We start from the raw sequence: 12,388 nt of genomic DNA on the forward strand, positions 1-12,388 counted from the left end.
ATTTAACTATGAAATTTATGGTAAAAAAAAAAAAAAAAACAAGGTTAATTGCTTTTAAACAAAGCAAGTCACAGCACTACCCCTGTCCTCAAGGAGCCGGAAAGACCTGGGACTATTTGGTAAACAGCACTAATGACCACCCCACCAAGCCTTGGGAAGGACGGACTGTCAACTTGCTGTGCCCATCTCAGACAAGGTGTGCAGCCAGCCCCCTGTGGACAAAGAAACACAGGTGGTTTACTTCTTTTCCTGCCCCTGTTTGATCTTCCTTTTTTTGGTTTATTTGCTACTGAGAATGAAACATCACAGAGACTGATTCTGTCTAACCAGGGCCCTTTCTTTATCAGTGGCTTTGCACGAGCAAGGGCGCAAGGGCTGTTTAAGATCTCTGGGAGCCTCGCTGCATTTTTAACTCATTTACCTGCTGCCTGGAGTCGCAATAGATTTCGGGTCATCTAGGAAGTCAGCGTTAACAGAAAGCCTCCCCATCTTCCCGATCGGGCTTGAATATTTAAGATTTTGAAAGCTTGGCTGGGACCAGATTTAATTTTGAAAGGGGAAGGGGGTTGCTTTTGAACTTCAAGAAGAAGGCTGGAGGCACAGCAGGAGCTGCGTTAGTGAAAGGAAGGAGCCCCAAAGCCCTGTGGTCTTGAAAGAAACGCTCCAAAGCAGAAACTGCTAAAGCTTCCAGTTGGTGAGCCTTAAATCAGACTTCAAAAGCGCCGCTAGTTTAAATATTGTTTATAGGACTGAAGTATTGCTGCTCCTTCCTCTGGCTGGATTTTAAATATTCCCTAATTTGATTACTCGGGGGAGAAGCAGGCAGAACCAACATTAAATGAGCTTCACTGTTAATTATTCAGAGGGCTTTTTATTGTGTAATCAAACATAAAGTCTTACAAAAAGCTTGAAGGCACATTCTCACCCCGCCCCACCCTCCCCAGCCTGACTTCCACCTTGGCGCCTATGTATGTTTCTTGGGTTGTGGCTGTGGGCTGATAAATATTCAGCAAAGTCCTGCCAGGGAGGAGGGCACACCTCCCCCCCCACCCCCACCCCCAGCCCCTGCTCCACATCTGGGCTGGTAAAAGCCTTCGATTTCACTACCCAGAGCCTTGTGCCATGAGAAGCCCGTCTTATGCAAGTTTGAGCTTGATCACCCTTTATCTCCTATATCTGAGCATCTCCCACCTCCCTCATCAGCGCTCAGCAGCCCCTGAGAAGTCTAGACCCCTGTCAGTGCCTCCCGTCATCAACCTGGTCTGGCCACCTCAATTCCTCAAGTCCCTGCTCTATACTAGATGACAGCCAGCCAAATGATTTAAAGGATGCCAGCCATCCAAAATCCTTTCTGCAGAGAAAAAGGAGATAAAGAAAGGGATGGGTGGATGGGTGGACGGATGGATGGATGGATGCATGGATGGATGGACGGACGGAAAGAGAAATCAGTGAGTTAATCAATCATTGATTGATAGGTAGAAGGAATTGAAAGAGCACACACTGAGTCTTCCTGCTTGTTTATCAACAGAGATCCACTGTCCTGTAGCCCCAAGTCCAAAATCCAAAAGGCTCTGGAAACAATTTTTCCATAACTCATTCTGCAGCAAGCTTTGACATGAACCAAACTGACTTGGTGGCACAATCTGACTTGAAGTTATTTACAGGTCTTTAGCCCACCTAGAGTAAATATTCATATATGTCACTGCAGAAATAGTAATGTGTCTGGTTACAGGATGCTGTCCCAGTCCCCGCTTCTGGAAGGATTACGTTAACATATGGCACAGGCAGCATATATCCTTCCCAAAATGCCAACGTGGCAACACATCTGGTCCTATGGGTTTCAGATGAGGGATTACGGGCACAGCACCAACAAAACTTGCTGGAGGCTCAGTCTCATAACCAGAAAGTTCCCAACCCCTGAGGGGAGGAACCAGGATTTAGGGTACCCAAAGTTTAGTTAACTGGGGAATGGTGGTGCTTTAAGAAAAGGAATAGAAAAATTGCAGTGGAAAATTAGGTACAGGGACCCATCAAGTGACAGTCATTAGTTTCACTGTAAATCTGAACCTGGGTGAGTGACCTGAGCACCCTCGCCCCCGTTTGTTTTCTCATCTGTAAAATGGGGTGACAATGACTGCATCGCAAAGTTTTACTGAGACAATTCAGTGAGAAAGCATCTTGCACATAGCATCGTACAGAGTTCTGCTCAATACGCTCCAAACCAGTGATTTTCATTGTGCAAAAACCTGCCCCCACAACCTCTCCACAGGCCCCCTCAGTTATACTCTCTCCATGCTACTCACAAGTGCCCCTCCTGGTAGGATTCTTGGACACCACCGCAGGCAGAGATTCAGAAATGAACATGCCTTTCAGTTCACCCCCCAGGAGTAGCTGCAGACTTGCCCTGGAGTTTAGGAGAGGACCCAAGTCCAAATCGCAAACAGATGCAGAATGAATACAAATACATTCACCTCCCTCAGCCCCACCTTGTAAGCGGTGGTCTCTCCTAACCTCAATTTTCACTGGCAGGACCCAGCTATGGAGGACTGTGCCTCTCACTTCTTCACGCAAACGTGGGGGGAGTGGCGGGGGGGGGGGGGGAAGAAACCGTAACAGAGAACAGCCACCATCCATCATCCATTCATTGCATTTCCTAAAAGAACTTGTAGTAAAACCGAGGCTCTGGGAACGGAAAACTCATTAAGCTGTTTCTCACTCAGGGACCCGGGTGGAAGCAAGAACACAATAAAAAAAATCAATAAGGACAAGTCCATGGGACAGAGGTGGGAGCACTTCGTGACAGCACCTAAGGTAACTACCAGCACACGACGCTCTGGTCTGGCTACCAGCCCCGACTTGCATTGGGAGCGTTTTTTGCCAGTCTCTTCTCTGATGGGATTTTTTTTTTTTCTAGTTGGTTCTCTGAGTGAAGAGAAATCAGAACCACATTGCTGTTGGATGGTTTTTGTAAATTTTAATTAAAACGGCTATCTGGGGATTACGGGAGACATGACATTTGGCCAGAAACCACTTCACGGGAAAGGGGAGGAGCAGCTGCGGAGCTGTTCAATTACATGTCACCGGAAGGAAATGGACTCACCTCACTCCATGTTTTTAATCAATATCAGTCATTTCTCTCTCGATCTCTCACTCTCTTTTCAACTCAGCCAGAAAATAAGAAGTAGGTGATTCAACAGATAGGGTGTTCTACAAACAAGAACGCGCATTTACCACCAAGGGAACATCGAGAGGTCTATTCTTTTCACTCAAAACTATTCCAAACCCAAAGCTTCCCAAATTCATCTACCCAACAAACAAGCACCGTAAAGTAATAATGACAAGAGGTAATATTTATTTAAGTTTATTTATTTATTGGGGGGGGGGCACGTGAGTGCACATAAGTGGGGGAGGGGCAGAGAGGGAGAGAGAGAATCCCAAGCAGGCTCTGAGTCATCAGCACAGAGCCCAGTGTGGGGCTCGAACCCATGAACTGTGAGATCATGACCTGAACAGAGATCAAGAGTCAGATATACAACTGACTGAGCCACCCAGGCACCCTGACAAGAGGTAATATTTAGATAAGTAAAGTTGAAAGAGCAGGCACCTAGAATGTTTCCTACACCTGTGCCCTTCCCCACAATATGAGAATAATGTTCATCCCTGCCTACTTCACAACATTAGTAAAGAACCTCAGGAAACACCATGCCAACTCACTTTGAAAGGGGTAGGGAGGCCTGGGTGGCTCAGTTGGGTAAGTGTCCAACTTTAGCTCAGGCCATGATCTCACGGTTCGTGGGTTCGAGCCCCACATCGGGCTCTGCACTGACAGCTCAGAGCCTGGAGCCTGCTTTGGATTCTGTGTCTCCCTCTCTCTGCCGCTCCCCCACTTGTGTGCTCGCTCGCTCTCAAAAATAAATAAGACATTAACATAAATTTAAAAAAAAGAAAGTGGCAAAATGTTGATAATTATTGTGGTTATATAATTTTTAATTTTTTTGACATTTATTTATTTTTGAGAGACAGAGAGAGCACAAGCAGGGGAGAGGCCGAGAGACAGGGAGACACAGAATCTCAAGCGGCTCCAGGCTCTAAACTGTCAGCACAGAGCCTGACACGGGACTTGAACCCAGAAACTGTGAGATCATGACCTAAGCTGAAGTCGGATGCTTAACTGACTGAGCCGCCCAGGCGCCCCATGGTTATATAATTTTTAGAAGCCACTTTTTAACATAATTGCAATGGGCCAGGTTCTATGCTGAGGAAATGCTTTGGGTACATTAGCCAGCTCTGCCCCAGGAGGCACAATTCTAATCCCCAGCTGGGAGAGGAGGAAGTTGAGGCTCAGAGAGGCTAAGTGACTTGCATGAGGTCACACAACCGGGTAATGGCAGAGCGAAGAGTTAATCCTGGGTCTGTTCATGAAACACTGTTTATTAAACACTGAGCTCGTCAAATGCATGTCCTCCATGGTGTCACGATTATAATTGCCCCTCATGAAGAGTTGCACTATTTTCTTGCTCTTTCATCAGGGTGTGCCTAGATCTGAGAAGTAGAAGCCTTTATTTTTTATCACAGAAAGTTGCTATGGAGACACTGTGTACATCTGTCTCCAGAGATGCACAGAAAAAGCAGCAGGAACCACAAACCTTAAAAAAAAAAATGTCCTCCAGGAATATTCATGACAAAAATTGCAACAGGGGACAGTAAATCACCACACTGGAACTCTCACAAAATTGAATTCCCTAGGAAATTTATAGGTCACACTCTAGGCTGAAGTGTGGTCCATTCTGAGGACAAGGGAGCACTGGATTAGGAGTCAGGAGACCTAGCTTAGCCACGGTGACCTGGTTCACCGTGTGGCTTCAGACAAGTCCTTTCCTGTCTCCTGACTTCAGTTTCTGCGCCTCTAAAATGAGAGCTTTGAAAGATGGGCTGCAATCAATTCCCACAGCAACTGATATTCTTCTGTGTGTTTAGAGCTTGTCAGTGCCAAGATCATGTTTGTGTAAGAACCAGGCAAACTGGGTATATGAAAAAAATCTGGATGGGTGTAATGCATTAGGGAGTGGTGAGGTCTGTGGCAAACAGGGATATGCCTGTTCAGCTAAAGGGAAGAACTTCTGCCCAGCTCTAGCCATTTTGCCATGTGAGAATGGAAGTCTGGGGCTTATCATTTTTCAGAGAGACTAATAACCTAGGTTGCTATATAAAAACCTCCCCAATTTGTAAAATTCCAGGCAGTTAATCATGTCCCCACCCCACCCCCAACCCCCCCATGGGCCGCCAGTTTGAAACCCTTTGCTTCTGAAAAAGTATAAGGAATCACTCAGGGAAATCTTTTCCTTTGTTGCCAAAAGCAGTCCCTACTGAGGTGGAACACAGCAGCTGGTTAACACTGCTCCTGAGTGAAATATAAAAAATAGGGAAGAAGCATTTGGGGATTTAAGTCAATTCAGACAGAGTCAGTTCAATAAAGGGTAAGCAAGATGCTGAAACTGCCTGTCACATGTTCCCCCCACATTTTATTTTTCTGCCACTCTCAATTAATCAGAAGTGTCAGCCCTTCACTTCGGATTTCCTGGCTGAGGTTGTTAATTGAATTTTAATTAATGGCAACTTTAGGAGCACAAAATGAAATCCTAGCCCAAGGAAGATCCACACGGAGCTCTGGATGCAGAAAGCTCCTTGAGACCACCCCAGTCTATTCTCTTTGTTTTGTAAATAAAGAAACTGAGGCAAGGCTGTGGCTTGCTCAAGGCCCCTCTGATGTTCGTCCCCCTCCCCCCACCCCACCCAGGATCCAAGTCCAGTGCTCATTGCCAGACTCCAGGCTGCCCCTGGGACACGATGTGTCCGGCCTTCATAAATGATGTTGATCTAAAGAGTCTGGTTTCCAAAGCCAGGAATTCATATTGTGCCAGAGGAGACCGGATGAGGTGACTTCCACATATATTATCCCCAGTTGCAATGTCAGGACAAAGGGGATGCTGTGTCAAGCTCCTGATTGGACAAAGGAGAGAACATGCCCCCTTGGAGATCTGGGTAAACCCACTTTCTTCTTCCCCTGTGCAACCAGGAAGACCCTCCCCTCTTCCCCGGGTGGGCGGCGAAGTTCCACCTGTACTCATGGCCCCACAAGGCAGCCACCAAAAAATTACTTCTGCCCACATGCCGTGGACTCCGTGATACGAATCCTGAGGGACACAACTCTCTCCACCCTGTTAGGTATTTATTAGATGTTGGTGTGGCCTCAGTGCTGTCTCTTCTTCCTATCTGCTTTCCGAAGGTATCAAACACTATGAGTCTGATTGAAAGATGACCTCATTCTTCCCTGCAAGAGCATTCATTTTAAAAGTTCGTAAATTAAAAAAAAAAAAAAAACATAAATACATAAATAAATAAATGTTCTCAAATAAAACTGTTTCCATTCATTGAGCATAAACTATAGCCCAAGGCGCTATTGAGCTCTTACCCTGGAGCAGCTGAGGACCTACTGTGTCCCACTGTAAACCTGGTATTTTCATCAGCATGGGATCAGGGGAATTTTCAATGCCACTGAGAAAAGAGCATTGCTTAAAGTATTTTCAAGCAAGGCCCAATAATTAGCATCGGTGTTGACCTGACCTGGATTTGAATCCTGGCTCTGCCACATGCTAGCTGTGTGTGACCTTGGGCAAGTTAGAAACCCTCTGGAAGACTTGGGCCATGAGTTAAATGAAGACAGGACCCTGCACAGTAGTGACATCAATCATGCAAGCGGGTGAACACACACACATACATGTGCACACACACGCTCTGGTAACCCATCCTGTCTGACTCCTTTCCTCCCAAAAGTCCACATTTCCCTTACAGGGCTTTCTTCTACCTACCCCTTACTACCTTCGAGGGCGTGTCACCTAGACCCTCCTGTCCACCACAACCAAGGCTCTCCTTCCTCCCACAACGAGTGCTCTCATCAGACAAATCTGCTTCCCCGATATCCCACTTCCTAAACGTCAGCTATAGAATTTTCTCCACCCTACATTCTTCAGAAGATTCCAGCAAACACAAATCTTCATTGTTGGAGGGCCTGGCGTCAACTCAGTGGAACAAGAAATTGATACATGCAATGTGGGGTCAAACCAAGAGGTAGCTGGAGAAATGAGACCCATCCTCCCACAGTTTAAAAATCAACTCTGATGATTATTACAAAAGAAAAGTCAAAAGCTCTTCTGGTCCCCGGTAACATCATTAGAATATGCGTTTGGCTTCTTGCGGTGACTACATGGACAACCATGGCACTCACTGAACAGAGTAAGTCCCATAATGTTTGTTTCAAATAATAAACATTTTAGGGGTGTCTGGGTGGCTCAGCCAGTTAAGTGTCTGACTTCAACTCAGATCATGATCTTGTGGTTTGTGAGTTCAAGCCCCATGTCGGGCTCTCTGCTGACAGCTCAGAGCCTGGAGCCTGTTTCAGATTCTGTGTCTCCCTCTCTCTCTCTCTGCCCCTCCCCTGCTCTCTCTCTCTCTCTCTCTCTCTCTCTCTCTCTCTCTCAGAAATAAACATTAAAAAAAAAACTTTTTTAAATAAAAAGATTAAAAAAGGGCGCCTGGGTGGCTTAGTGGGTTAAGTGTCCAACTTTGGTTCAGGCCATGATCTCGCGGTTTGTGAGTTCAAGCCCCGTGTCGGGCTCTGTGCTGATAGCTCAGAGCCTGGAGCTTGCTTTGGATTCTGTGTCTCCTTCACTCTCTGCCCATCTCCCGCTCACATTTTGTCTCTCTCTCTCTCAAAAATAAACATTAAAAAAAAATCTTAAAAAAAAAGATTAAAAAAATCATACACATTTTAAACTATCCTGATTTGTGACAGATCCAGGATACGTCTCATGGTGTTCAGAAAGAGCCAAAAGAAATTCACATTCAGAGCCAGGTTTTTACTTTTTCTTTCTTTCTTTTCTTCTTTCCTTCCCTCCCTCCTTTATTCTTCTCTCTCCCTTCTTTCCACCCTCCTTCCTCTCTCCTTCCTTCCATCATTCTGTCCTCCCTCCCTTCTTTCTGAGACCCCTCTCTCTTCTCTCTTTTCTTCAGACCAAGAAATTCAAAATTCCTATACTGCGTGTCACCAACCGCAAGCCAAGCCGGCGAGGCTCCACCCTCAGTCTGTCTCGGACCAGTGGGGGATCATCCCCCCAGAGCAGTATGATGTCCATGAACCCCGGCTCAGACGAGCCCCAGAGTGTGATCACCCAGGCAACAGGCAGCAAGGACATTGAGGACAATGAATCCTCTTCGACCAAGCCTGACGAAGAACCTCTCCATATCAGTAAGTCGTACCTGAGATCTGCACAATCTGCCTGGACTCTTTGCCTTGAAGCTAGACATCAAGAACCCCTTCTACTCCACCTCCACCTCCATTCAGTTAAAAGAGACACAGGGGTCTCCTAGCCCTGTTCAATTTCCTCAGTCCCCTTTGCTTTTCCCCAGGGGAGACTGGAAATATACTCTGTACCTTGGGTTACTCTGAGCAATTTCTCCTCGAGAGACAGCCCATGGTCATCAATTGCTCCTTTTAAATTTCTAATAATTATAGGGGCGCCTGGGTGGCTCAGTCAGTTGAGCGTCCGGCTTCGGCTCAGGTCATTATCTCACGGTTTGTGAGTTTGAGCCCTGTGTTGGGCTCTGTGCTGACAGCTTGGAGCCTGGAGCCTGTTTCAGATTCTGTGTCTCCCTCTCTCTCTGTTCCTCCCCTGCTTGTACTCTGTCTCTCTCTCTCTCAAAAATAAATAAACATTAAAAAAATTTTTTTAATCCTAATAATTATATTTTATTGAGCCCAACTTATATAAAATGTTGTCACTTCAGCATGAAATCAATATAAAATTATTAATGAGATATTTCACATTTTTTCATACTAAGTTTTTGAAATGCAGCATTGACTTTTTAAAATAACTTTATGGAGGTATAATTTGCATACCATAAAATTCACTCTTTTTAAATGTACAATTCAATGACTGTTAGTCAATTTACAGAGTTGTGCAACTATTATCATAATCTAGTTTTAGAACATTTCAATCAAACCAAAAGAAAACCTCATATCCATTGGCAGTCTCTCTCCTTTGCCACCCCATGGCTCTAGGCAACCACAAATCTACTTTCTGTCTCTAGGGATTTGTCTTTTCCAAGTATGTTATATATGGAAGTTGTATCCCTCTGTGACACTTGTCCCCTCCTCCCCCTGCTCTGGAAGATACATTTTCAGTGGTTCACAATCTGGGGGACACAGGTGCTTTAGAAAATCTATTAAAAACTAGGAGTCCTCTCTCCATAAGAAAATTTATACACACATATATACATAGTTTTGCATACTCTTTTAGGTACAGCCTATGGACTTCCACCAGATAGAATCGTAACTAGATTCCGTAAGTCATGCAAAAAAAATTTTTCTCAGAACTTTCTGAGTTGAGCTTGTATAGTGAAAGGAGATAGGAAAGAAGGGATTTATGCAGAAAGATAGAGAGAATAGAAGAGAAAAAGAAAGGATCATGAACGAGCTGGCCAATGCAAAATTATGGGCTCTGGTGCATGGACCCCTTCCCACCACATCTCCTGTGTCCCCTCGGTGGCGCCCAAGCGGAGGCCTGTATTCTTAGCCAGTGTTCTTTCAGACCATCTAGAATGCCTGTGGCAACCAATGCTGGGCTGGGCTAGGCTGAGCTGAAAAGAACTGGGTGTAGGATAGTTTCAAGGAGGTTGAATAAGAGGTCAAGGTAGACCAGAAAGCCTGATTGAGGCCCTAATCATCAAAACAAAGAATGGACAGAAGGACAAAGCATCCAGTAAGTGGTCAGGACTCAGAGTAATGACTGCCAATGAGAAAAATTCCCACCCTTGTCAACAGGGTGAAAGCCATGAAAATCCATGAAAGGCTCCGAGCCCTGAAAAGCTGTTTGCTGAACAGACTATCTAAGATAGTGAGGAACCAAGATCAGCCATCAGCAGACGTGTGACTCTTATGGATTTCTTGAACCTTCTTTCATTCAACACATATCTACTGATCAGCTACTGAGCACCTGGCACTGAGGATTATAGTTCCTGGCCTCCCCAAGCTTATGTTTTAGAAGGAAAAAGCAGATTATAAACAAAACTGCAAATATCAAGTCAGTTGCAGATGATACGTGATCAGAAGATAATAAAACAAGACATGGGCCAGAGAGAGACTGTCGGTGGGGATGAGGCTAGTTTAGCCACAGTCATCAAAAAAGCCTCTCTCAGCTCTGACCATTTAGGCTGAGGTCTCAGGATATGAAGCCGGGGAGGGAGGCAGGAGTCAGAGTGGGCATGGCCTTTGTAGGGTAAGGTAAGGACTTCAGAATGATCTCAATGGCAACAGCAAGTCTCTGGGAGGTTTTCAGTACAGGACTAACCAGATCTGGTTTTCTCTTCAAGGTGTCTGTGTGGTTATCAATGTTATATCCATGTTGTGTTTCTTTCAGCCCCAAAAGCCCTGCTCTTAAGTAAGAAGAGAAGTGTCCCCAGCTCCAAGAACTGCCTCAGTCCAGAAGTGGCACAGTGTCCCCCAAGAGGAAGCAGGCATGCCGAAGGAAGGAGGGGGTGGAGGGGGAAGGTATCTGTGATGAGCAGACGGGTGAACAGTGCCACCTCTCCAGGCCTCTGAGACACCGCAGACCTGTCCCCAGTCGCTGCCTCCTACCCACATCTAACCAGCTAACTGGTCCCCTCAGTCCTACCTCCTAAAACTCCTTTAAACCTTCTCTCTTCATTCCCGTCGCTTTCATCTTCGTTTAGAGATAGAAAACTGAGGCATGCAGGCTAGTTCCTGCCACTTACATTTTAATACACAAGGTTTTGTTTAAAAAAAAAACAACTGGGGTGATATTCTAAGATTGAAAGATTTTACATAAAAATTTTGATTAAAAACCCACCACCACCACCACTGTGGCAAGAGTGGACCCACAACCATGCACTACATCCAAATGGAGCTGCCCCTCTTAGGGGGGGCACGTGCTGGCTAGTTTTCCACAATCCCCACCACTCCCTATTACCCCCAATCATTGCTCCCAATTGGCCAAGTGCATGGCCATTTATCATCTCATGTGCCCTACTATTTTCCTTAGAATAAGGATGATGATGATCATGACGATGATGACAGTACAAGAGTTAATGCTTAAGAAGACTTTTACGTATCAGGCACTATTCTAGCTTCTACTATATACATACTGTGTACATATATAAATTCACATTTATGTGTATGTATATATTTGCATGTAAATTCAATGAGTCCTCACAATTTTATGCCTTTTTGTAGATGAGAAAAGTGGGGTACAGAGAGATTAAATTATCTGACCAAAGTCACACATCTAATAAGTGATGAGGCCAGAATTTGAACCCAGGAAATCCAGTCTAGCCCTCAAGTCACACAAAATTTGATTTTTCTTACACTAGCTCATGTCATCCATCCCGGTACCTGACCCTTCTTGGTACCTGAGTTTGGAACCCCCAGGTCCACAGTCTCATTACCTCTCACCTACATGACAGCAACAGCTTCCTAGTCTCCCTGCTTCCTGTCTTGCCTTCACTTGCCCATGGATTCTTCTCCATGTTGAGCCAGAAGGAACTTTCTAACTTAAAAATCTGACGTAGGAGTGCCTAAGCGGCTCAGCTGGTTAAGCATCTAACTCTGGATTTTGGCTCAGGTCATGATCTCATGGTTCGTGAGTTCAAGCCCCCTATCCGGCTCCATGGTGACTGTGCAAAGCCTGCTCGGGATTCTCTCTCCCTCTCTCTGCCCCTCCCCTGCTCACTCTCTCTGTCTCAAAAATAAATAGATAAACTTAAAAATAAATCTGATGCAGTGTTGCCCAGCTTAACATCTTTCAAGACTCCCCACTGCCTCTAAAACAGTGCATCTGATCTAGTCCCAAGCTGTTACAATAGGCTCAGCTTTCGCCACTTCATACCTTCCACCAGGCACTCCAACCTCACCAAATAGCTTTCCTCTTCTTAAACAATGCTCATTCTCTCATGTTGTCCTCTGTCTGCAGTGCCTTTTAACCTGTGACACTTTAGTCTGGTGGACTCCTAGTCAACCTTCAAGACCCAACTCAAATGTTCCCTGTGAAGTCTTCTCTGACTCTCCTGGGTTTCCTCCCTGTCATTTCCCTTAGTACTTATATTTGGTTTTACTGAGTACTTAATTTTAACTTACAATTGTATTTCAGTGTATCAGGAACTCCTTTTGGCTAGATACAGCAATCTGAAAAATAGTAGCTTAAGAAAGATATTTATATTTCTTACAGATTAAAAAAGACCAGTCCACAGCTGGTATGGCTCCAAAAGGTCATCAGGAAATCTGCTTCCTTCTGTCTTTCTTTGCCATGATTCTCAG

At 45.2% G+C, this 12,388-nt stretch overlaps 1 protein-coding gene across 1 annotated transcript in view; it reads left to right on the forward strand.

Annotated features, from left to right (window-relative positions):
- The window catches only part of CCDC60 (coiled-coil domain containing 60), a 163,212-nt gene that overhangs the window by 134,563 nt on the left and 16,261 nt on the right, over positions 1-12,388 (forward strand). The window contains exons 6-7 of the mRNA XM_043557728.1: positions 2,721-2,811; positions 8,071-8,305. Coding sequence (XP_043413663.1) covers positions 2,721-2,811; positions 8,071-8,305 — 326 coding nt within the window. The remainder of the gene's footprint in view (positions 1-2,720; positions 2,812-8,070; positions 8,306-12,388) is intronic.

Source organism: Prionailurus bengalensis, chromosome D3 (assembly GCF_016509475.1).
Source record: "Prionailurus bengalensis isolate Pbe53 chromosome D3, Fcat_Pben_1.1_paternal_pri, whole genome shotgun sequence".
In the NCBI taxonomy this organism is placed as follows: Eukaryota; Metazoa; Chordata; class Mammalia; order Carnivora; family Felidae; genus Prionailurus; species Prionailurus bengalensis.